Source organism: Pristis pectinata, chromosome 1, assembly GCF_009764475.1.
Source record: "Pristis pectinata isolate sPriPec2 chromosome 1, sPriPec2.1.pri, whole genome shotgun sequence".
NCBI classification, from domain to species: domain Eukaryota; kingdom Metazoa; phylum Chordata; class Chondrichthyes; order Rhinopristiformes; family Pristidae; genus Pristis; species Pristis pectinata.
Genome location: NC_067405.1, coordinates 124397708 through 124424586, shown reverse-complemented (window position 1 = coordinate 124424586; position 26879 = coordinate 124397708). Strand labels below are relative to the sequence as shown.

The 26879-nt window shown below is 41.1% G+C and overlaps 1 protein-coding gene across 1 annotated transcript in view; it reads left to right on the top strand.

Annotated features, from left to right (window-relative positions):
* Positions 1–2209: 2209 nt before the first annotated feature.
* The window catches only part of LOC127581901 (Fanconi anemia group M protein homolog), a 129947-nt gene continuing 105277 nt past the window's right edge, over positions 2210–26879 (top strand). Inside the window, 5 exon segments of the mRNA XM_052036737.1 lie at positions 2210–4731; positions 19256–19428; positions 19531–19582; positions 19585–19607; positions 22892–23050. Coding sequence (XP_051892697.1) covers positions 3957–4731; positions 19256–19428; positions 19531–19582; positions 19585–19607; positions 22892–23050 — 1182 coding nt within the window. The 5' untranslated portion in view covers positions 2210–3956.

Genomic DNA, 26879 nt, shown 5'->3' with positions numbered 1-26879 from the left:
TGACTGTGTGAAGCCGTTGGGCCTTCACAGAATTCCAAAGATTCACCACCATCAGGGTGAAAATAATTCTTCTCACCTCTTTCCTGAATGGCCAACATCTTATTCTGAGTTTGTGACCCCAAGTTCTAGACACCCCAGCCAAAGGAAACATCAATTCTGAATCTATGCTGTAAAGTTCCACAAGAATGTTGTATTTTGCATTGAAATCACCTCTTATTCTAAACGCAACACAAGATTGGCCCAGTCTGCTTAATATTTCTTCATATGACAAAACTGCCATCTCAGAAATCAATGTGCTGAACTTTTGCAGCATTTCTGCTATTGCAAATATACCCTTGCTTCGGTAGGAGACCAGAGGTGTACACAGTAGCCCTTATCAGTCTCACAACAACCATATAAAAGGTCTCTACTGTCATGAATCAGCAACAGAAGAAGCACACTGAGCATGATTCAGTGTTAAAAACTATTTTATTAATCACTACTTATGATAATGCGTAAAATAAAAGTAAAAATGTTAGTATGTTAGAATTCAAAAATGTTAAACCTCGGACGTTAACCCCAAAACTAAACTCTTTGTGTGTGTGTGTGGCAAAGTCCAAAACTCCCAGTTCCAGAATGGTTCTTAAAGTTCAGTTCCGCAAGCCATAAGGTGAAACATGAGCAAGGGCTTCTTCAACAACCACTGTTGTCTGAAGATAAGACGTAGACGTAGAGAAACATAGAGAGAGTAAATACGAAATCCAAATGTTCCACGATGGAACCCAAGCGACACTTCAGTGTTTACTCGGTAGTGACTTCCTCACCCCGAAAAGCATCCGAATCGTGGTCGTCCACACATAAATACCTGTTTCCTTCTACAGGTCAGCAACAAAGTGAACTCCACCGGATTACTTCCAACTTCCATACATGGATTTCAGTGGCAGACACAGTTATTGTTTCTCATCCATCGATAAGAGAAAACAAGCAGGCTGGTGTCTCTCTCCCTTCTCTCTCTCTCTCTTCTTCTTCTTCTGACTTCTCCAACAACGTCATTACGTCCTTTATCTTCTATTAACGTAAGCACGCCCCACACACACATACACACACTCTCTATCTTAAAGGGACTTTCACTGAGTCCGTAACACTACTCTTGTAATTTACTTGCAATAAAGGTCAACATACTGTCTGTCTTCCTAACTGTTTGCTGTGCATGCATGTTAACATTCAGTGATTCATATACAAGGATACCCCAACCCCTCTGAATATCAACACCTTTCAATTGCTCACCATTTAAAAACATACTCCAGCTATTTTTGTTACCAAAGTGGATGACCTCTCATTTTTCCAGATTATATTTCAGTTGCCATGTCCTTGCCTGTTTACTTCACAGGTCTATATTTGCTGAAGTCTCTCTGCATCCTCCTCATAGCTCATTTTGCCACCTAGCTTTGTATCATCAGCAAATTTGGGGGTATTGTATTCGATCCTTTCATCTAAATTATTAATATATTTGTGAATAACTGGGGCACTAACAGCAATCTTGGTGACACCCCTCTGGTTATAGCCTCCCACTCCTACTTTCTGTTCTTTGTCCATCTTCAATTTACACTAGTATATTACCCCAAATACTGTGCCCTCTAATTTTGTTGAATAACTTGTGTGGCACCTTTCAAAGTCCAAATACACCACATCAGCTACCTATTCAGCTAGTTACAACTTCTAAAATCTCAAACTGATTTGTGAACATGATTTCCCATTTATAAGCCCATGTTGACTCTGTCCAATCCTATCCTGTTGACATTTCGTTGATAATTGATTCCAGCATTTTCCCTATAACTTACATCAATGTAACTAGTTTATAGTTTCTTTCTTAAATACAGTACTGTACTGTAATAAATGACACCAAACGCACATAAGACTGATGACAGTCTTCACATGTCCCGGCGATAACAAGTTATGCTGTATTTTAGATTGCTTCACATTATGTTTGGAATTATAATGAAACTGGAATCAAAATTCCATTTGGATCTTAATATATAGCAATAAATAACTGAAGCTTGTAGTGATTTAGGACTAATTGACGCTAGATGTGAACTGTACGTAACTGTTCCGACTTACATACAAATTCACCTTACGAACGGACTCAAAAATGGAACTCGTTCGTAATCCAGGGACTTCCTGTAATGGAGTTACATTTGCTATTTTCCAATCTGTGGGATATGTTCTAGCATTTGTGAAATTTTGAAAAAATGACAACATGCTCAAAACTATGAAGTTCTGGGGATTTATTGCCTTTCAGTCCCATTCATTTTTCGAATACAAACTTTTTACAAATACTAATTTCTTTGAGCTCATCATTCATTTTAGACTTTCAGTCCTCCACTATTTCTAGAGGGTGTGCTTTGTCTGCCTTTGTGAAGATGAACACAAAATATTTGTTTAATTTCTCTTCCATTTCCTTATTCCCCAATAAAATATCTGGAATTATCTCAATTTCTAAGGAGCCTACACTAGTTAATCTTTTCCTTCTTCCATATCTGTAGAATGTCTGACAATGTGTTTTTATGTTTCTTGCAAAACCACACTTGTATTCTTTTCACTATTTCCTTATCAATGCCTTGGTCTTCTTTTGCTGAATTTTGAAGTTTTCCCTTTCCTGAGCCTTTCTGCTTTTTGGCAACATTATATTCCTTTTCTTTGATCTAATGTCTTTAACTTCTCTAAATAGCTGCAGCTCAACCACTTTCCCCTTTTTATTGTCTTAAAAGGAAACATATTACTTGTAAACTATTAATCCTTTAAATATTAGCCACTGATTGTTTACTGCCATATCTATTAAGGTAGCTTCCCAACCTACCAAAGCCAACTCATGCCCCATGCTTTATTTAGATTTAAGATCCTAGTTTCAGATTCAACTAATTCACTTTCAATTTTTATATAAAGCTCTTTATTGTATTGTGATCACTATTCTTTAAAGATCCTTGACTACCAGATTACCAATGAGGAGGGGTGGGGTAATGCTTGATGCTTGCACAGTTCTCAGCTAGTATTTCAGAAGAGGTCCTGGGATGAAGGAAATGAGATATGAGAAGGAGTTCTATGTTTGAAAATATTGACTTTCCTTAATACTGCTGTAATGGCAGCAAACACTGTCTATTCGATTGAGCTAAGATGATACCAACATGTCTTTCCCCTAGCTGATAACTTGTTGCTGTCTGGTTCTGCCTCACTTGAACTTGCAAGAGAGAGGAAAATATGTCAGTGAGTGTCACACAATGAATTTGGATGATGTACCAACAAACAATCTGCTGTAGGAACTCAGCGGGTCAGTGTCTGTGCAGGGAATGGAACAGTCGTGTTGAAACCCTGCATCAAATGCAGGGTCCTGATGCAGGGTTTTGACCTGAAATGTCAACCATTCCTTTGCCCCCATAGATGCTGCTTGATCGGATGAGTTCCTCTCGCAGATATTTGTTGCTCCAGATTCCAGCATCTGCAGTCTCTTGTGTTTATTTAAATTTAGATGAAGTACCTAACAGGTTTAAAAAACTGACAGCCTGTGTGCATGCTACATGGTAGTGTGTAGTGGAGCATGTGAAAGTTAGGCACAAGCATTGATTGATAGTTGGTATGAAGAGTGTTGGCCTAGCTATCTCCTGTAGTGTAACTATTTAATTTTTCCCCCTAGTAGGTAAAATTCCATGATGTCTACCAGCAGCTACCGTTGCCACAATGCAGCCTCTCTATAATTAACTGAGGCTATAAACAAATGCCCGCATGATTAACACCGGCTAATTATGAAAATGACTTACAAGATCACAGAGGATCCTGTACCTCGTCCATCTTCTTCCCTGAACCCCAGAATCCCGCTTTTCTGTAATTCCATGAATTATGGGTTTCAGAATTGACCTATGTGTAATAAAATTTCCTCCCATGTTAACCCTAAATAAGCGGGGAACAAAACGCCAGGCGGCAACATGCAGCACTTAACGAGTGACTCTCTGCCAGAGCGGGGCCCTGGCAACCGCTGTCGTTTCCAGGGAGCTGCGCGGTCACCCTTTGACCCCGGCGCGTCACGCAAAGGCGGCGGATTCGAGCGGCGGTTGACCGCCACTGGCGAGCGATGCTGGACGGCGCCGGGGGTTTTAACTCGGCGGCCGACAGCAGCTTCCCGAATGAGCGGCGGGCGGCAGCGGACCCTGTTCCAGAGCTGGGGCGCCAAACCGAGCGCCTCCCAGCCCCGCGCTGAGGGGGGCCCGGCGGGCCTGGCGGCCGAGCGCAGGTGGCGGCCGCCGGGGGAAGTGGCCGCTCCCGCCGGGCAGGACGGCTTCGAGGGCGGCGAGGACGACGACGTGTTGCTGGTGGCCGTTTTCGAGGCGGAGCGGGGCCTGGACGGCGGCGGCGATGACGGCGGCGGACCGGCATCCGAAGGCCGGGGGGCCGAGTCCGACGCCACCCTTCCCGGCTTCGACCTGTCTTCGGGGGACGTGTGGATTTACCCGACCAACTGGCCGGTCCGGACCTACCAATTCGACATGGTCCGTGCCGCGCTCTTCCACAACACGCTGGTTTGTCTGCCCACCGGCCTGGGCAAGACCTTCATCGCTGCCGTGCTGATGTACAACTTCTACCGCTGGTATCCCACGGGGAAAATTGTGTTCATGGCCCCTACCAAGCCTTTGGTCGCTCAGCAGATCGAAGCTTGTTACAAAGTGATGGGCATCCCGCAGAACCACATGGCAGAGATGACAGGTAACTGTTTATGGCAGATGGTGTGAACACCGGCGACTGAGCCCAACTGGGTCCAGGTTTGATGCCTGGCTCAGCTCAAGGTATTATAAAGGCGTTAAACTCCAGGCTCTGAGTAGGGTAGCGTTGCTCCTGATGTTAGTCAAAAAGCTATATGTAGTGACTGGAAACCTTCAAACATAGTTATGTTTTATAAGTTTCTACATAAAGTAGTAAATGCAGTCAGGCGCTTGTTACAAAGTGATGGGCATCCCGCAGAACCACATGGCAGAGATGACAGGTAACTATTTATGGCAGATGGTGTGAACACCGGCGACTGAGCCCAACTGGGTCCAGGTTTGATGCCTGGCTCAGCTCAAGGTATTATAAAGGCGTTAAACTCCAGGCTCTGAGTAGGGTAGCGTTGCTCCTGATGTTAGTCAAAAAGCTATATGTAGTGACTGGAAACCTTCAAACATAGTTATGTTTTATAAGTTTCTACATAAAGTAGTAAATGCAGTCAGGCAGCTGATCACAATCCTTAGTCATATGGCAAGTATATGTGCACTTCAATTTTGTATTTTATGGTACTCTGTCTTAGAAATTCACTTTGCGTACTAATTTTTGGCACATTGGCATCACTGGCAAGGCTAATGTTTATTACCTGTCTTTACTTGCCCTCAAGATAGTGACACAGCATTTGGAACCACTGCAGTATTCAGAAGGTATGCTTACAATGCTAATGAGGAGGAAGTTCCAGGATTTGGACCTAGTGACAATAAAGGATCAGTTGAAATTTTAAAGTCAGGATGGGGTGCATCTTGGTCCCATGTGTCTGTTGCCTACGTCCCTGGTAGAGAGGTCAAGGCTTTAGAACATAGAACGGCGAACAGTTCAGCATGGACGTAGGCCCTTTGGCCCACAATGTCTATGCCAAATACTATGCTGAATTAAACTAAATCTCTTCTGCCTGCATAGAAATGTATCTATATCTAACAGCTTCTGAAACGCCACTGTCTTATCTGCTTCCACCACTACTGGCAGCCTGTTCCTGACACCTTACCGCTCTGCTTTTTATTAAAAACAAAGTTGCCTCACACATCTCCTTTAAACTTTCCCCCCTCAACTTAAATGCATGTCCTCTAGTACTTGACATTTCTAGCCTGGGAAGAAGATTTAGGCAGTCTACCCTAGCTATGCCTCTCATTTTGTAAACTTTTATTAGGTCTCCCCTCAGCTGCCTCTTCCAGAGAAAGAAACCCAAGTTTGTCCAACCTCTTTGCTCATATTGTCTTATCCAGGCAGCATCCTAGTAAATCTCTTCAGCACTCTTTCCAAAACCTCCACATCCTTCTTGTAATAGGGAGAATTGCACATAATACTGAAATTTTTGTGCACAATCCTGTCCGGAGCGGCCAGTTGATTGGATAAATCCATACATCCCCCGAAGACAGGTTGAAGCCAGGAATGGTGGCATCAGATTCAGCCCCCGGCCCTCAGAACAAGATCTGCTGCTGTCCAGGCCCTGCTCAGCCTCAAACGGCACTGCCAGCAAGTGTGGTCTAACCAAAGTTTTCTATAGCTGCAACATGACTTCCTTACTCTTGTACTCATTGCCCTGACCAATGAAGGCAAGCATGCCGTATGCCTTCTTTACCATCATATCAACTTGTGCAGCCACTTTCAGTGAACTATGGGTTTGGAGCCCAATATCCCTCTGTGCATTGATGCTGTTAAGGGTCCTGCCATTAACTGTATACTTACCAACCACCACCCCCCCCCCCCGCCCTTACATTTGCCATCCCAGAATGCACCTCACACTTGTTCATGTTAAACTCCATCTGCCATTTCTCCACCTATATCTGTAACTGATCTATATTCTGCTGTATGCTTTGACAGCCCTCGACACTGTCCACAACTCCACATCTTTGTGTCGTCTGCAAACTTACTAACCCACCCATCTATGTTTTCATCCAAGTCATTTGTATATACACAAACGACAAAAGTCCCAGCACTGATCCCTGTACAACACCCTTGGGCATGGACCTCCAGCCAGAATAACACTCTTCCACTACTACCTGCTGTCTTCAATGGGCAAACCAATTCTGAATCCAAACTATCAAGTCACCACGGATCCCATGCATCTTAATCTTCTGGATCAGCCTACATGAGGAACCTTGTCAAATGCCTTATTAAAATCCATGTAGACAACATCCACTGCCCTAGCCCCATCAATCACCTCCTCAAAAGGGAAGTACTGTCAGAGTAGTCAAGGCAGTGCATTTTGTAGGTGATACCAATTGCAGCCAGATCGTGCTGGTAATGGAAGGAATGGAGCACCTTTGTCCTGGTTGATATCAGACTTCTTGAGAATTGTTGAAGTTACACTCATCCATGCAAGTGGAGAGTGTTCTGTCGTGCTCCTGACTCGTGTTGTAGACAGAAAGGCTGTGGATGTCAAATGGTAAGTTCCTTGATGCAGGATATCCAGTTTCTGACTGGTGGTGTAACCATTAGTTGTGTGTCTGATCCAGCTGAGTTTATCATCATTCATGACAGCTCTACCTCAGCTCCACAAAGTGTTAGAGATGGGGAATTTGGCTACAGTAATGCTATTCACTATCAAGAGTAGGTGGTTAGACTTGTTGGAGATGGCCACCACCTGGCATTATTGTGATGTGAATGTTATTTGCCACCTGTGAGCCCTTGCCTGAATGTTATTTAGGCCTAGACGCATGTAGGTATGAACTACATTATGAACGGAATGAACGTAGTGCGTTTATAAGTAAATGGTTCCTGTTCTGTCCTATCGATGGAACGAAGGACATTGATGAAGCAATTGAAGATGCTTGTGCCAGGGCACTATTTTGAGAACTTCTTGCTGGGATGTTGGACCTGCAACGACAACCAGCACCTATTTGTGCAAGCTATGGCTCCAACCACTGGGCTTTTTTTTGTATTGATGCCAATTGACTTCGTTTTTACCAGGGTTCCTTGACATCATGCCTTGATGTCAAGGACAGTCAAATGCTGGCAAATGGGACTAGTTTGGATGGGACATCTTGGTTGGCATGGACGTTGGGCCTAAGGGTCTGTTTCCATGCTGTATAACTCTATGAACTTAAGTACCAGGGTGGAAAGCCTAATCTTTGAAACAAATATGATGGAGAAGTGGGGGTGGAAGTAAAAGGAATGGGGTCCTTGCAGGAGGCAGGGTCAGAGGATGCATGGTCAGGGTAACTGGGGGTCTGCAGGCTGGTAAAAGATGTTTGTGGCCAGTCATCTCCTGAGATGGAGACCACAGAAATTCAGAAAGGGAAGTGTCATAAATGGACCACATAAATGTGAGAATAGGGTGGAAATTGGCATGTGTTGAAATTTTCGAGTTCTGTCATGGATGCAGGATGTGGCACCAATGCAATCGTCAATGTATTAGAGAAAGAGGTGATTGGTTTACAGTGAGTGGAGTGCTGCATATTCAGAATGGGGTAGGTGAGAGTGGGTGAGGAGAGTGGAGGGAATCAAGGCAGTCAATGATATGTCAGCAATCTGTGATGAATAGAGCAAGGGAGGGTAAGAGGCTGGAGTTGAGGGGTGGATTGGGAGTACTGAAGACAAGAGAAAGGGTCATAGTTCTGGGGTGAAGATTCCTGGTCAAAGAAATGCGTGTGGAGGTGGCAATAGAGAGTTTAACATTGTGTTCGGCCTGGAATTTATTCAGGTGTGTCATAGGGGTTCAAAGCTGATGACTGATTGTTTGGACTTGAGAGGGAGATCAGAGTGGATAGTGAAATCCCAGCAGGAGTTAAAGCTGGGGAGATGTGGGGTTGGAGAAGAGTGAAGGGGGAGATAACTTAGAAGGTGTATTATATGTCAAGAGCTGGGTGAGTTTGTATTTTATGTCGGAAAGAAATGAAGGTAGTCACTTGTCACAAAAACACTGAAGAATTAAGTGGAGCTATGGGCCATGGCAGCTTCGAAACAGTTTAAATTGATATTATTGTCGAGAAAAGTTAAGAGCATCAATGCGTTTGATGTATGGCATTGAGAGTGCATCTCAGAATGTGGTTAGAACACTGCCTGAGAACTAATGGATCATTTGAAGTACCTCTGATCCTGGATGGGTCTGATTTGCAAAAGGTGAACTGAGTTGAAGTCTGAGAGGGATTAACTGGAGCCAGAGATGGTCACGGAGGAAAGAAATGCAGCTGTGGGTTCTGGTCAGACTGGGGAAGCAGAAACCACAGTGAACAGTGTGAAAGAGACTGACTGAAATCTCATTAGAGAGAAGAGGAGAGCTTCTTCATGATTGGCATACTTCGAAGAGAACTCACAGTGAATTCAGCAGCAATGGAAAACACAACTGCAGATGTTGGAATCTAGGGGGGCAAAAAAAGTTGTTTGCTATGCTGCGCTATCATTGTATAATATTGCCCAGTCTCTCCTTGTTTCCCATTAATGTGCTCATTAAGTTGCTTTTCGCCATGTTTTAAATGCCTTGAAAATGGTCAGTACTTGTGTTTCTTACCACGATCTGTCTTAACCTGTCTTCACGTGGGTTTTTCTGTCTTGCATCTCACTCCTCCACTCCACCCCCCCTTCCCCTGCCACCCTGACCCCCAGCTTTGCTTTGAAAACTGTAAATCCTCCACTCTTCCCCTAGTTCTGAGGAAGGGCCACTGACCCGGTTTCCCTTGCCTCAGATGCTGCTTGACTGACTGAGTTCTATCAGCATTGCTGTTTTAGTTCCCAACTGGGCAGTGATGGGTAACTACCATGCTACTTGATAGGACTGATGAAGGTGTCACTTTGTTAATTGAGAGTAGACTGATTGGATTTATCCTGCTTTTTGTGAATAGGATATACCTGAGCAGTTTCCACATTATTAGCTGGTTTCCAGTCTTGTAGCTGTATTAGAACAGTTTGGCTAGAGGTGCTATTAGTTCAGGAGTGCAGGTCTTCAGCACTACAGCTGCATGCAGCAGTCTCGGCCATTTCTTGACATCAAGTGGAGTGAATTGAATCAGCTGAAGGTAGGTTTCTGTGATGATGGGGAAACTCAGGATGAAACGGAGATGGATCAACTATTCGATTCTTCCGGCTTAATGTTGCGAATGCATCAAATTTCTTTAGCATTCATGTAGGACCTTGTTACCATTTGAGGCTGAGGATATTCTTGGAGTTACCACCTCCTCCTTGCTTTAGATGTTTACTTGTTCACCATCTTTCATGACTGGATTTGGTAGGACATCAGAGTGTTGATCTTTGTTTGTGAAATTGCTTAGCATCTGTCTGGTTGTTTAGTATACTTATAGTTTAGTGTATTTTCTTTCTTCTTTTTCAATATTTGTATTAATTCCAAATAAAAAGTACAAAGTGCATGAAACAAAGGGAAAAAAGACAATGTTACAAAATACATTGTATTGAATCACACTAGAAATCACAATGCTTCATATTAATAAACAAAAATGATAACTAATTAGTATTGATAAGTTGGAATAATTTTATTATAAAGAAAATCTAACCCCACTACCAAAACCGAAGCTGTTAGTAACCTCCTAAAGACATAGTAGTATTGGCCAATATCTGTACTTTAAGCACCAAATCAGTGTTTTTGAAAGTAGTTCAAAAAAGGTTCGATGTATTTTAATCATAGATCTTTATTTCTTTGGTCATTGCTTGGATATTTAAGTAAATATACACTTGTAAATCAAAAGAACTGCAAATACTGGAAATCTGAAATAAAAACAGAAAATGCTGGAAAAACTCAGCATATCAGGCAGCATCTGTGAAAGGAAAAGCAATTAACGTTTCAGGTCAGAGACCCTTCATCGGAACTGTTCTTTCCACAGGTGCTGCCTGACTTTAGCTTTTCCAACATTTTCTGTTTTTTGGTATATTTACTTGTATTGTATGTGTTTGAACTTATTTTAAACTAAAAATTATGCACGTGCCTTGTCAACAGTATCTGTCATGTAACTCCTGATGAAGATTGAAGGATTTTCATCTGATCATTACCTGGTCATGATGTTGCAGTGAGTTAGTGTGTGTTGAATTTTGAGAGGATTGGGCATTAGTGAAGTGCTCCCCCAGGTCCAAAACAACCTGAAGTATCAGCACAGATGATACACGGCCAGATCTGCTGATGTCTGAGTAACTGTCATAGTAAGAATGAGGAGCATTAGCAAAGAAAAAACTGGGGAAGGGGAGGGAGAAGGAAGGAGAAGTTTACATTGCACTTATAACAGAATTCCAACACCCGAAAATATGAAAATGTTAAATACTAGTTGATGTTAACTGTTCACATTAACAGTTACATGAGCTATGAGGTGGGTGGGAAGGGGGAGAAAGACAATTCTCATATCCAGTAGTTCTGAGGATGACTTGGGCTGCTGGTGGTCAATGTAGAAATTGATCCAGAGTAACTGGTGAGAAACCATTTTTTTTATCCCATGGAGTATTTAGTATGTCATATTTTTCATACACACCTAATAGTGAATGAGGTTTCCAGCTGATCACTAACCAATAATCTTGGCAGGTGTTCAGCGCTGCTAACTATCAATTTAACTCGAACTTGGCTTAAATAGTGCTTATAAGCTACTAGTTTAATCATCTGTAAATATTCTTTACTGCAAGATGATCTGCAGTACACAGGAATTTTAAAACATTGTCCTGATTTGTGGAAATAAGAACGGAACTTGGAGAATATTATTTTCTAACAGATTATTTGCTTTAATAATTGAATGAAAGTTTTTGGAAAACATTTTGTATCAGGTATTATGCTGGACTTTGGCTAGAATACAGCCATCAAGATAGGTCCTAGCCAACATGGTTTTGTGAAGGGACGATCCTGCCTGACCAACTTATCGGAGTTTTTTGAAGAAATCACAGGTAGGGTGGATAAGGGAGAGGTGGTAGATGTTGTGTATTTAGACTTTCAAAAGGCCTTTGACAAGGTGCCGCATAAGAGACTGATTAATAAGATGAGAGCTCATGGAATTACAGCTAGGATAACAGAATGGGTGGAGCATTGGCTGGTTGGCAGGAAGCAAAGGGTGGGAATAAAAGGATCTCGTTCTGGTTGGCTACCGGTTACTAGTGGTGTTCCGCAGGGGTCGGTGTTGGGGCCGCTTCTTTTTACCTTGTACATTAACTATTTGGATGATGGAGTAAATGGTTTTGTGGCTAAGTTTGCGGATGACACCAAGATAGGTGGAGGAGTAGAGAGTATTGAGGAGACAAGAAGTTTCCAGAGAGACCTAGATAATTTAGGAGAATGGACAAGGAAATGGCAGATGAGATTCAATGTTGAGAAATGTGCAGTTGTACACTTTGGAACCAGAAATAAACAGGCAGATTATTACCTAGAAGGAGAGAAAATTCAAAGTACAGAAGTACAAAGGGATTTGGGGGTTCTCATGCAGGATACCTTAAAGGTTAACCACCAGGTCGGATCGGTGGTAAAGAAAGCGAATGCTATGTTGGCATTCATTTCGAGAGGTATAGTGTATAAAAGTAAGGAAGTATTGATGAGGCTCTATGGGGCACTAGTGAGGCCTCATTTGGAATGCTGTGCACAGTTTTGGGCCCTATATCTTAGGAAGGATGTGCTGATGTTGGAGAGGGTTCAGAGGAGATTTACGAGGATGATTCCCGGAATGAAAGGGCTTACGTATGATGAGCGTTTGTCGGCTCTTGGACTGTACTCACTGGAGTACAGAAGAATGAGAGGGGACCTCATAGAGACATTTAAAATGTTGGAAGGACTGGACAGAGTAGATGTGGTCAAGCTGTTTCCCTTGGTGGGTGAGTCCAGGACCAGAGGGCACAATCTTAGAATTAGAGGGTACAGTTTAAAACAGAGATGAGGGGAAATTTCTTTAGCCAGAGGGTGGTGAATTTGTGGAATTCCTTGCCACATACAGCAGTGGAGGTCAGACCATTGGAGGCGTTTAAGGAAGAGATAGATAGATATCTAAATAGTCGGGGTATCAAGAGATATGGGGATAAGGCCGGAAATTGGGGTTAGAATAGTGTGTTGTTCCCCACTCCAATTTCTCATTTCTTTTTTCCCTTTTCTTTGGAGCAGACTCGAATGGCCTACTTCTGCTCCCTTGTCTTGTGATCTTGTGATTTGATGAGTGAAAATAGGCCAGATTTTGCTGGAGCAAGGCATCTTATGACATATGAAATCAGTTAAGTTTACCTATACTTTAGGTCTAATGGTAAAACATGCCACTGGATGAACAGTTAATTTCAGTATTACCAGCAGTTGAATATTTAATGGTTTAATTTGGAGTGGAGACATATGCTGACTATTTATTGTTTCTAATTTCTAGCAGTTTGAATTTGGAGACTGAATACAAACTTGCAGATGTCAAGGCAGCAGGGACTATTGGATCTCTAAGCCTGGCAATTACATCTTGAGTTAAGTGAACCAATGGCCATTGCAGACTACTGACGTGGTAAAACAGTTCAGGCTGATGTTATCATTGGTTTTAGTAAGCTCAACATCGGGCAGCAACAGTTAATAGCAGATAGAATGCTGAATTGTACAGTCAAAGATTATTTTCACTTGAAGAAATTTGTGTTAATTGCTTTCCAAAGTTTGTCAGTGCAAAGAGCATGACCTAGCTTCCTTTCAGTGACTAACCAAATATTTAAATCTTCTCACCACTCTTGTCTTCAACGAGGAGAAGGAGCTCTTGGATTTTTGTCATCTGTTCAGCTGCCTCATTTGTCTTCACCATTTTCCCCATAGCCTTGCCTCCTTTCAATTATTAATGTACAAGAGCCAGTACTATAACTCTGATATAGACTATGTATTATTTCCATTTAGTACCTTTCATCTAAAGAGCAGGCATTTGGCACTGTTTTCTATCCTTTAGTCATTTTCATATCCACATGGGTACTAATTTTGCTTAAATTATACTGTTATTTTGTTTAGTATCTTTTTTCCATGATTATATCAACCAGACCATCCCTGACGATCCTCTCCATTAGCTAATTACCTCCTTTGTAGCTTCTAATTTTCTCCATTATTTTAATTGTACTTTTACTATTTGTGATGATAAAATTTTGAGGGTTCTCTTCAATGAAGCTTCCATATAATTCAAATTTACAAATCTCATCTGGGTACTTTGTTTCACTTTAGCTCTACACTGTCTTATCAACATTGCAATGGATTTTTAATAAGCATTTTCCAGTACAGAGCTGAATCAAGGTCTTCCAGGAGGCTCTTGGCATTAAGAGTTAAAGCTGCTGGGACACTAATAGGTGTAATGTAAAAGGTTCACATTGTAAATACTTATTAAGAACTGATAACTACGCAAATCATACCGAAGGTTCTATTAAACTGAAGGCCATGTAGATGCAAGATAAATCTTGGTATCAAGAGCCACTTACTTGAAATTGCTGTCCTTCTCCATTCCCCTCCTTTTTCTTTTGCGTCCTTGAATATGTTGCTTTTCAAATCATAGCTTCCTCTTTGGATCTTGTGCCAATTGAAATGGGCGTAAATAATACTCCTCTGTGACAAAGCACGATGGTGCATTCTCTTTTAAATTTTTAACTTGTCAACATGGTTGAACACCACACTGTTTTATTCTAGTGCTGCTTGCATCAAGGCTGATCTTTTATCTTGGTACTCTTCTCTTTCACCAGCCCTTTCACCAGCCCTATCTTTTTAATATTGACAAATCTATTGGTCTTTGTCTTGAATCTATAGAGCTTCCACAACTGTCTTGAATAGTGAACTCTGTCGATTCACCACTCTCTGGGTGGAGATTTTTTTTTCTTGCCTCTTCTGAATGGCTGACCTCTTATTGTGAGACCGTGACCACTGATTCAGTCACCATAGGCAGAGGAAACATTAAATCTTCATCTTGTTAAGCCCCCTTAAGAATTTTGTATGTTTCAATGAAGTCACCGCTCATTCATCATAACTTGAGAATAAGCAGATAGGATTTATAATCTCTCCTACAAAAAAAAACTCTGTTCCAAGAATCAATTTAATGGAGCTTTGCTGCACGTTCTTTATTGCAAGTATATCCTTCCTTGGTTAGGGAGAGTAGACATGTACACAGTATTCTGCCAGGCCCCTATATAATTTGAGCATGACATCTCTACTCTGTACTCAAATATTCTTGCACTAAAGTCTAACATACTGTTTACTCTCCTAATTGTTTGCTATGCTGTACTTTCAGTGATTCATATACAAGGACACCAAGAGTTCTCACTACTTAAAATAAAACTGTTCCTTTCTATTTTTTTCTATTAAACTTGACCTCGCAGTTTTCCACATTTTATTCCATTTACTGTGTCCTTTCCCATTCATTTTACTAATCTATATTTCCTTGAGCCCATACTGCCACCTCGCTTTGTAACATCAGCAAACTTTGATATGTCATATTTGATTCCCTCATTCAAATCACTGTAGATTATAAAGAGTGAGGGTTCCAGCACCAATCCACGTTATGTGCTACTAGTCGCAGATTCCCAATCCAAGAATGACTTGTTTTCTTATTATATTTTCTTCAATCCTCAAGTGTCCTGATGTAGGCTTTCAATCTGAAACATTGATAGTTCCTTCCCCTTCCACAGATGCAGTGTGACCCACTGAGTTCCTCCAGCAGATTTTGTTGCTTCACACTGCAGCATCTGCCATCTCTTGTGTTTCAATCAATTTTAACTATATGCACTCTAATTTTGTTTAATAATCTTTTGTTTGGACCTTTTATCAAAGACCTTCTGAAATTCCAAATACACAACATTAACTGGTTTGCCCTTGTCTATTCTGCTAGTTACAACTTCAAAACTAATTGGTCTAAAATTCTTTTTTTCTTTCTCCCTCCGTTCTTGGTGTCTTCAAATTCAGGGAAATGCCCTCATTTGGTTTTACACTTTTAACTGATTATTTCCAGCATACACCCAGCTTTGGAAAAGTGCACACTTAGGATAAAAGGACAGGGTTATATTATAGCATCAACCTCAATTGTATATTTTCAACTAATAATGAAAGCCTTTGGACTAACCTGTTAGTTACAAGTAAATTTTAAACATAATCGGGGAGGGGGGAGAAAGAGGGCCGCAAAGCTTTGTTTTATTCAAGTGGAATGAGAGTAATTTTCCTTTTATATCAAGGCTGCACTTGATCATGCACCAAGAAGCCCAAGAAACATTTGAATCTGATGTGAATCAGGGAGCAACCAACTTCCACTTATATATGACAAAATGTTCCAAAGCACTTCGCTTGAGCATAATACAATAAAAACTGCTATAGAACTACATAAAAGAATATTGGGGAAAGTGGCCAAAATATTGGACCAAGAGAAAATGTCAAGCAGCATTCTAAAGAAGGAAAGAGGTACGGAGGAAAAATAGTTTGGAGATGAGATTGTGATTAAAAATTCAGAGGCCTAATTAGATGGAATCTGGTTGAAGACATTGCAAATGCTTCAGATTTATCCTTTTCAGTCATGCTGGTGGCTACCATCATTGAGGATGGGGAAGTTCAAGGAGCTGTCTTTCCATGTTTTTCATATGTTTATCAATATTTGTAAATGGATGTAGCATGTTTTCGGTGCTTGCTGGGGCTTAGAAGAATGAGAGAGAACTTGGTTGAAACACAAGTTCTTGGGGGTCTTGACAGTGTGGGTGTGTGGATGATGCTGCTTGTGGGAGAATCTGGAGGAAGGGGTTGCTGTTGTAAAAATAAAAGGTTGCTCATTTAATCCAAAGATGAAGCAAATTTTTCTAATGTGCTGTGAGTCTTTGGAATGTTTGCCCTTGAAGGGTAGTGGAAGCTGATTATTTGCTTATTTTTTTTAAAGTAGAAGTGGATAAGTACTTGATTTACAAAGGGTGAAAAGTTACAGGAGATGGACTGGAATGCAGAGTTGTGCTTAGTCAGATGAACCAAATGGGAGAGAAGGCTCAAGGGGCAGAGTGGTCTTTTCCTCGATTTGTATGTTTTATTGATTGTGAGATTGCTTGCCTCCACTATTGCTGTTTGGCATGTATGTAATCCCATGCTGCAGGTGAGCACCTTCTGTACTGAAAACAATGGTAGATTGAGAGATGAGTTGAGCCATGATCTGACATGTTGTTTCTGCTGATGGCCCTCAACACCTCATGAACACCCAATTTTGAACTGGTGGATCTGTAGTATCTATCTCTGTCTTCATGAGGACCATGGTGCTTCCACCAATGTTATTAGTGATAGATTAATTTTTAGGATTTGGGTTGCTTTACTTATCTTACTAGCTTCTTGTGGCCTGGATTGTTATCTGTGTCCTTCAAGGTTGGATAAATAGTAGTACTCTCAAGCTTGTGTTGAATGACATTTGAAAACTCTCTGACAGGTGTGTTGTTGGCACCCTACATCCTTTTTTTTAAACAGTAACGTGACATTTGCTTTCTACCAATCTGCTGGGACCTGCCCAGAGTGCAGAGAATTTTAGTATATTATTGCAAAATTATTTGAATTCCAGTGTTTTGATACAACTGAGTGACTTTATTTGGCCTCTTTAGGTGATTGGTAGGATTCTCCATGCTGTTGTGGGTTGGAGTTGCGTGCAGGCCAAACTAGGTAAAGAAATTTGATTTCTTTTCCTGAAAGGCATTAATAAACAATAGGAATTTTTCAGTAGTCTAGCTGTATCATGGTCACTGTTATTGGTACTACCCTTTATTTTTAAAAAAAAATCTTTTCAAAGTTATTTAATTAACCAAGTTTAAATTCTTCAGCTGATTTTGCAATCCAAACTAGTGTTTGTGGATGATTAATGGATGCCTCTGAATTGCTAGTCTGGGGACATAACCACTGGAACTGCCATATAGCACTATAGGATTGCCTTCATCATATGGACTGCAGTCATTCACCACCACCACCATATTCCGTCTCATTTGGGGATAGTCAATAAATTCTTGCCTTCCCAGTAATACCTCATTTTTAATAAAGATATTGGGGATGTTGAGTATAAGAGTAAGGAAGTCCTGCTGCATTTATATAAAACTTTTTAGTCAGACCACACATGGAGTATTGTAAGCAGTTCTGGTCAGCCCATTATAGAAAGGATGTGGACATTGTGGAAAAGGTGCAGAAGAGGTTTACCTGGATTAGAAGGCATGGGCTATAAGGACAGGTTGGACAAATTTGAGTCGTTCTCCTTAGAGTGTTGGAGGCTGAGCAGAGACTTGATAGAGGTTTTTAAAATTATGAGAGGCATAGATAGGGTAGACAGTCAGAATCTGTTCCCCCAGGGTAGAAATGTCAAACGCCGGAGGACATGCTTTTAAGGTTGAAGAGGGAAGTTCATAGGCAATGTGAGGGGCAAGTTTTTTTTATGCAGAGAGTGGTAGGTGCCTGGAATGGGTTACAGGGATAGTATTGGAATCAGGCAGTTTGGTAGAGTTTGACGCTTTTAGATAGACACATGAATACGAAAGCAATGGAGGGATATGGATAATAAACAGGAGGAGGACATTTAGTATAAATCGGCATCAAGATATATACGGTAATTGCACTTCCATAGAGGGAGGTTATTAACTGTAACAATCTATTTGGGGTATCTCTTTATGTAAATTATTCCCAACTGTTCATCTGCAAAGCCATTTTTTTCTCTCTCCTGAAAATGATGTCTCAGGATCTACCTGTTGCACTTGGTCAGATAATTGTGAATGAGCAAATTGTGCTGCTAGTTTTTTAACTGATACTTTGATCAGTTCTGTTTTGCATCAGATTTATGTAAATCTATAAAGTCATGTTTTAATAACTGCTACTTATGAACAGGGTGTTGATTTCCTGTCCAATTTCCACAATGATTTAAAAACTCAAAATAAATGGCTAAAAACAACCAGATTTAGTTTAGTTAACAGGAACCAACACATTATTATAAATTTTATTTAGTGAATGGATGCCATAATTGTTTAGTAGAATTCTCAAATAGGGTTAGCTGTGAATTTATTTAGTCTGCTATAATTAGCTCAACTTGAGAACATTGTTTCACCTTGTTTATATTTTCAAGTCTGAAAAGTATGAAACAAAATTGCATTACCTCCCATTTTATTTTTATTTGTGCTCCCTGATTATTTTTTTGTGTGGGGGGCAAACAATTAATCTGCTTTAGTTTTTAAAGTGCATTCTGAAACATTATCTTAATCTTTAAGCTACCTAGCGTGACATCTCTGCTGTCAAAGAGGAATGGGCAGTCTGCTTCCAGTGTTCCAAAGCTGACTGAAATGAAACTCTAAGTACAGGCGTGCATGATTCTTTATTTATTTTAACCTGTTCTTTCCCAAAGGAAGATGTTTCAAAAACTTAATTAGCAGCTCCTCAGTCTGTGACTGATTTGAAACCTCAGCAAAATTTGAGAATCAAATCTATATCTGGACCATACTCTTGGTCTCTAGGCATTAGAAGACCAATAGCCAATGCAATATCCTGCCAACGCCATTAGTTGGTAGTGATCAAGGCATCTGGCAATTAATTTTGCAAAAGTGTATGAACCAAAATTGATATCTATTAAATATTGAATAATTTTTTCAGGACACACACAGGCATTGAATCGCCAGAATATTTGGAATACCAGACGGGTTTTCTTCCTCACACCACAGGTTATGATGAATGACCTTTCTCGAGGAGCTTGTCCAGCTGTTGATGTAAAGTGTTTGGTGGTTGATGAAGCACATAAGGCACTAGGAAATCATGCTTATTGCCAGGTACAGTACAATTAAGGATGTGTGTGAAGCTACTTCATTTCTCGACGGTGACATCTTATGATTTAAATATTTTTAATAACTTTCACTGTTTTCTATTTGAAGGTTATTAAGGAGCTATGCAACCATACACATCAGTTCCGTGTTCTTGCTTTGACTGCACACCAGGTGGGGACATAAAGGTTAGTTACTTGCACAATTGGTGCAAGGTATAAATTAATTAGAATTCATCCTTTTTCCGAAGACCAGATATACAAGGGAAAAATCATAGTAGAAGAAACAATGAAGATACAGTCACTGTAGAGATGAAGAGTATCCATATGTCAAATTTAGGAGACTTTGCAATTCTGTACTTAAATATTTTTTGGGATTTGGCTTTTTTTTCATGAATGCAGCCTCTGAAATGCTTCTCTCTGCACATTGTATTGGGAATCAACATGTCTGTAAATCTTTATGGACAATGGTTCGTGGCTGTACAAGTCAACTGTGCCAGATGTGAGGACTATAATAGGTATTGTTGCCTGAGCTTCCTTGGTACGTTTGGTTAATGTTCAGATAGGGAACTTCAAAGATAAATTTTCATTTTGTTTTGTCCCTGTTATAGAAGAACACGCAGAGATATTTTGATCTGATTTTTTTTCAAGGCAGTGCTTTATACAATTACATGACTAGCTCTCTTGGTATTCTCTGCCATGGTATGTGGTACATTTTAATGAATGATGAGATTTGGTTTTATTGTGATTTAGGTTGTTAATTCACTTCTCCAGAATAAGGTATTGAATCAATTTGCTGCAGAGTTGGACCATGTGCACCCATAGATCAGAGAGATTGAGTGAGTTTTGGGCAGTTCTGAGCTAACAGCAGCTCCAATGTCATTGGCAGTATGTCAAAAATAAGCTATGTCCAATATGATAGTAAAGCATGAGGGTTTGCTAAGAACAGAATCTAGAAATGCTAGGTTTAAAACCTACCAGTATCTTGGTCTTTTTTAAAAAAAACCCAGAAATCTTGGAAGGATACCTTCAGCTTGCAACTGGCTGTGTGAAACCCAGGCTGAGAGTGTGAAATGTGAGTGTGCATCTTGTAGTAGGGAAGCAGCTCAAGTGAATTGGCTGCCTGCTGAAGGTGCAGCAACATATTATGACTGTGGATTTCACCAAGCTTATTCTAAGCTAATGATATGAGTAATGATTCCCATTGTGGTCTGGTTAGACCACACTTAGAGTACTGTGTCCAGTTCTGATCGCCTTATTGTAGGAAGGATGTGGAGGCATTGGAAAGGGTGCAGAGGAGATCTACCAGGATGCTGCCTGGATTAGAGAGTATGGATTATGAGGAGAGACTAGAGGAGCTAGGGCTTTACTCATTGGAGAGGAGGAGGATGAGGGGAGACATGATAGAGGTATACATAATATTAAAGGGAATAGATAGAGTGGACAGCCAGTGCCTCTTTCCCAGGGAACCAATACTCAATACAAGAGGGCATGGCTTTAAAGTAATGGGTGGGAAGTTCGAGGGAGATATCAGAGGGATGTTTTTCACCCAGCGAGTGGTTGGTGCATGGAATGCGCTGCCTGGGGTGGTGGAGGAGGCTAATACATTGGGCAAGTTCAAGAGATTGTTAGATAAGCATATGGAGGAATTTAAGTTAGAGGGATATGAGGGAGGAGGGGGTTAGATAGTCTTAGGAGTGGTTTGAAGGTCAGCACAATATGGTGGGCCGAAGGGCCTGTTGTGCTGTATTGTTCTATGGTATGCTTCCATTTATAGCCATGCATTCTCCTGAATGGTGAAAGATCAGTTTTTAAAATAACATTCTTGGGCAGTTCAGAAACTAATGTGAAAATATTGGGATAGTGAAAGTTGTGGATATTGGTGAGGAGTTCAGTGGCAGGTTGATTGTGATGGAGACGTGAATACATTATATTTGGGTGGCAATAATTAATTGGTCTGGAAATTCTGCTTAAAGTTGACTTATATTTTGAAATTGAAAACGTTCTTTGAGGTGGTGGTAGGAAAGAGAAGAAAGATAGAATTGATTGAGAACTAAAGATGATGGTTTCAGTGTTCCAATTGTTCTGACTGAAGTTGGATGTTTAATAAATGGTGTTGTAACATAGAGGCATTTGGTAAAACCAAATGTTCATCTGTGTTAATACTGGTGACCTGCAGCTTGTGACTGGTTGTTAGCTTCATATACAAAGATTAGCATATAGGTGAGGGAAATGGTGGGGCGTGGATGGATCCTTGGGAGACTTGTGAAGGCAGAAATAGAAAAAAGCTCTTTTTTTTTAAAAAAAAAGTTTATTGTCATGTGTGCAAGTATACAGTATGTGTGAAGAGGTGCAATGAAAAACTTGCTTGCAGCAGCACACAGGCACCTAGCATCAGATGCACTACATTCACAAGAAAAACATTAAAATAAACAAAAAACACAGAACAAAAAAAAACTGTCCTTTCTAGTGCAAGTGGACGTAGTGTTGTTATACTGAGATAGTGATTACAGTTGTGCAGGTTGGTTCAAGACTGAATGGTTGTAGCTGTTCTTGAACCTGGTGGTGTGGGACTCTTTGATAGATCGAACTTACTGGCAATGCTGTGTCTGTGACTGTATGGAAGCAGATGGATAATCTCAACAGACTGGATAGTAGTAGAAAAATGTAATTGGAGCGAAGTGTTGTGTTTGGGGAGTTCAGAGGGATATTATATCAAAGTCACAGAAACATTTCTGATTGTGTGATTTCGGGAGGGTTGCACATCTGACTGAAAAAATTTGGAAAGATGAGACAAAAATTGACAAGGATCTGAAAACCCATTCAAGGCTTTGAAGAAAAGGTTGAAAATTGCATAACAAATTGGAAGAATAAAGCTTTTTTTTGAAGGAAAAAAAGTGGGAGGGACCCATTTGCTGTGTTAATGAAAGTATGACTTGAAATGCAAGCTTTGTGGTCGGCTGTATAATTGATTGAGGTGAGGCAAGAGTTGGGATACAGGGGAGCTAGAAAAGAAGCCAAAGTGGAATGGAATGCCTAGTTAGGGGATTTCTGCATAAATTGGATTGGTGGTGTTGGGGAAAGGCAGGTTGTTGGATTGATGAAGATTTCTATGGATTATTTTTCTTTCTTTGAAGAATTTTACAAGCTTGGTTAAAGAGAAAAGCTGGGAACTCTTGTACTTGAAGGAACTATAACCCTAATTTGAGAAATGATTGTGATGGCTGATGGATATTTTATGGCAGGGCAAGAACATTAAAAGTGGACTGGGCACACTGGTAAATAGAGACATTTTTACAGTTACAGGCATTTTAAAAGTGCAGTTAAAGGCAACTTGGCAGAGATTTGTTCTCTCCTGAGATGAATTCAAGTGGGGTTGAAACAGCTTGCAAGATGTTTTGGGAGGTGGAAATATGGAGCTGTTACTTTTTTTTTTACTTTTTGAAACTTGTAATTGTTCCTGTTTATGACAGGCTGTACAGCAAGTCATTTCAAACCTGATGATTGCACGTCTGGAGGTGAGGTCCGAAGATTCAGTAGATGTCCAGCCCTACTCTCACCAGCGACGTGTCGAGAAGTTTGTTGTTCCTTTGGGGCCCGAGCTGACTGCTATTCAGTCCTTGTACCTAGAGGTGAGAGTTATTTTCTCTTGGAGAAGGATAGAAATTACTTGGCTTGTGTGTAATCTCAGCTGATCAGTAAATGCCTGACTAAGCTATTATTGCATATCATTCTGTAGAAAGTTTTGTTCCCAGTTTAGACTTCTGGCATCATTTTCAACTTTTTGAAACACAAAGGCTTAATTTTAATTTCAAATTTGTGAGTAAACTTCTAGATATGTTTAATTTATTCGCTTTCCTCTATACATAGCTCTGTCCCCTTAACCATAAGAATAATTTAAAGCTACTTTTTATTCAAAAGCTGTTAAATGTGTTTCAAGTTAAGACTAGGGTTTTTTTCCTTCTGCTGTCAAAAGTTATGAATGCTGCAGAACTGCAAACCAAGCTGTTCATCTGCAATATAATTTCTTAATTGCAAGTTTGCTTAATTAGCTGAAGGCTCTGCAGATCTGTCATGTACAGCCCTGAATGGTGGTAGACAGTCAAACAAATGGAAGGGAAGTTGTCATGAATGTTCCTGTTCTCATTGATGGAGGATGCTGGTTTGTTGGCACATTCACAGACATCTTCAGCCAGTATTGCCAAATGGATGATCCATCTCCTCAAAGTCCGGTCTTTGCCAATTTGATTTAATCATGTTATATTAAAAATGCCTGAACTCCTTGAATTCAGCAAGACTTTGAGCCCCTAACAAACCCATGGCTGCAGTGCTGAAACATGTGCTCGAGAAATGATTGTGGTTCTGTTTTGGAATGGTGTGGCATGAATGTTGGATGTCACGAGTACCAAACACCATCTCCAACAGGAGAACCTAACGTAAATAAAAACAAAGGCTGGAAACGTTCAGCAGTTTAAGCATTAGTGGTGAAAGGGAAACAGTTAATGCTTCAGGTCAAAGACCCTTCATTTAAACTGGGAAAGAGAGGAAATGGCAAGATGGATGAATAGGACAAAGGGAATAATTGCGATAAGGTGAGGCCAGAATTTTCATGGGGTTGAGTCATCTGGTCAGACGAGTTAATGGAGACATAGGGTCATAATACAGACAAAGTACAATTTTGTATTGCTAATAACAGGGCTGTGGAATATGCTCAGCAGGTAAGGCTGGGAAAAGTGAGCCAGTGTCAAAGGTGAATGACTTGCAGCAGAAATGGCTTATTCTGAAAGAGAAAATTTGATACTGGAGCCTGCAGTGTGCCCAGAAGGAATATGAAGTGATGTTCCTCAAGCTTGCATTGTGCCTTATTCACCTGAGCTCTCCCCACTTTGGCAAAGTGGAAGCCAATGGAAGTAGGAAGAAACTTCAGACACACTCAATCTCAGAAACAGAAAAACTATGATGGAGATGAACTGGGAGACTGGAATGGGATCCATAAGAAGGTAGGGTGGGAGAAAGTATTGTTAAGATTGCTGTGAGAGTCTGTAGGCTTGTAATGGATGGCTAGTCCATCTCTTGGGATGGAGAAAAGAGATCCAGAAAGGCAACATAAGAGTCGAGATGGACCAAGTGAAGGTGGGAATTGTCTGTGAAAGTAATGAAATTTTTGACTTTTGTTTGAGGGAGGAAGCAGCACTAATGCAGTCATTGATGTACCAGGAAAAGAGTTGAAGAAGCAAGCCATAGTAGGACTGAGGCACAGATTAGAACATAGAACACAATATTACAGTACAGTACACTCCCTTCAGCCCATGATGTTGCGCCGACATTTTATCCTGCTCTAAGATCTATCTAACCCTTCCCTCCCACACAGCCCTCCATTTCTCTATCATTCATGTGACTATCTAAGAGTCCCTTAAGTATCCCTAATATATCTGCCCCACCACCTCTGCTGGCAGTGCGTTCCATGCACCCACCACTCTGTGTTTTTAAAAACTTGCCTCTGACATTCCCCCTCACACCTTCCTCCAATCACCTTAAAATTATGTCCCCTTGCGTTAGCCATTTTCACCCTGGGGGAGAAAGTCTCTGACTGTCCACTCGATCTGTGCCTCTTATCTTGTACACCTCTATCAAGTCACCTCGCATCCTCTTCCTCTCCAAAGAAAAGCCCTCCCTCACTCAACCTATGCTCGTAAGGCATGCTGTCCAATCCAGACAGCATCCTGGTAAATCTCCTCTGTATCCTCTCTAAAGCTTCCACATCCTTCCTATAATGAGGTGACCAGAACTGAACACAATACTCCAAGTGTGGTCTAATCAGAGTTTTATAGAGCTGCAACATCACCTTGCGGCTCTTGAACTCAATACCCCGACTAAGGCCAACACACCATACTCCTTAACAACCCTATTGATCTGCATGGAAACCTTGAGGGATCTATGGACGTGGACCCCAAGATCCCTCTGTTCCCCCACACACTGCTAGGAGTCCTATCATTAACCTTGTATTCTACCTTTAAATTCGACCTTCCAAAGTGTATCACTTTGCACTTTTTTGGGTTGAACACCATCTGCTACTTCTCAGCCCAGCTCAATATTCTATCAATATCCTGTTGTAATCTACAGCAACCTTCTACACTATCCATAACACCACCAACCTTTATCATCAGCAAACTTACTAACCCACCCTTCCACATCCTCGTCCAAGTCATTTATAAAAATCGCAAAGAGCAGGGGTCCCAGAATAGATCCCTGCAGAACACTACTGGTCACCGACCTCCAGGCAGAATATGCTTCATCTACCACCACCCTCTGTCTTCTATGGGCGAGCCAATTCTGAATCCACACAGCCATGTTTCCCCTGGATCTCATGCCTCCTGACTTTCTGAATGAGCCTTCCATGAGGAACTTTATCAAATGTCTTACTAAGATCCATGTACACCACATCCACGGCTATACCTTCATCAATGTGCTTTGTCACATTCTCAAAGAATTCAATCAGGCTTGTGAGACATGACCTGCCCCTCAGAAAGCCATGCTGACTGTCCCTAATCAGCCTATGCTTCTCCAAATGCCCATAAATCCTGTCTCTAAGAATCCTCTCCAGTAATTTGCCCACCACTGAAGTAAGACTTGCTGGTCTGTAATTCCCAGGGTTATCCCTTCTCCCTTTCTAAAAGGAACAACATTTGCCACCCTCCAATCATCTGGCAGTACACCTGTCACCAGTGATGATGCAGAGATCATCGACAAAGGTGCAGCAATCTCTTCCCTTGCTTCCTGTTATAACCTTGGATATATCCCATCAGGCCCCGGTGACTTATCTATCCTAATGTTTTTCAAAAGTTCCAGCACATCCTCTTTCCTCACGTCGACATGCCCTAGTGTATCAGCCTGTTGTACGCCGTCCTCACAAATGTCAAGGTCTCTCTCACTGAAAACTGAGGCAAAGTATTAATTAAGGATCTCCCCTGCCTCATCCAGCTCCAGGCACATGTTTTCTCTTTCATCCCTGATCAGTCCTACCCTCACTCTAGTCATACTCTCATTCTTCATGTACATGTAGAACGCCTTTGGGGTTTTCCTTAATCCTACTCGCCAAGGCCTTCTCATGCCCCCTTCTATAGCTCTCCCAAGTCCATTCTTAAGCTCCCTTCTGGCTACCTTGTAACTCTCCAGAGCCCTGTCTGATCCATGCTTTCTAAACCTTGGGTAAGCTTCTTTCTTCCTCTTGACAAGATATTCTGTCTCTTGTCAACCACGGTTCCTTCACTCTACCATCCTTACCTTGCCTCAATGGGACAAACCTATCCAGAACCCCATTCAAGTACTCCTTAATCAACCTCCACATTTCCTCTGTGCACTTCCCCAAGATCATCTGTTCGCAATTTACGCTCTCAAGTTCCTGTGTAATAGCATCATAATTCCCCCTCCCCCAGTTAAATACTTTCCCATATTGTCTGC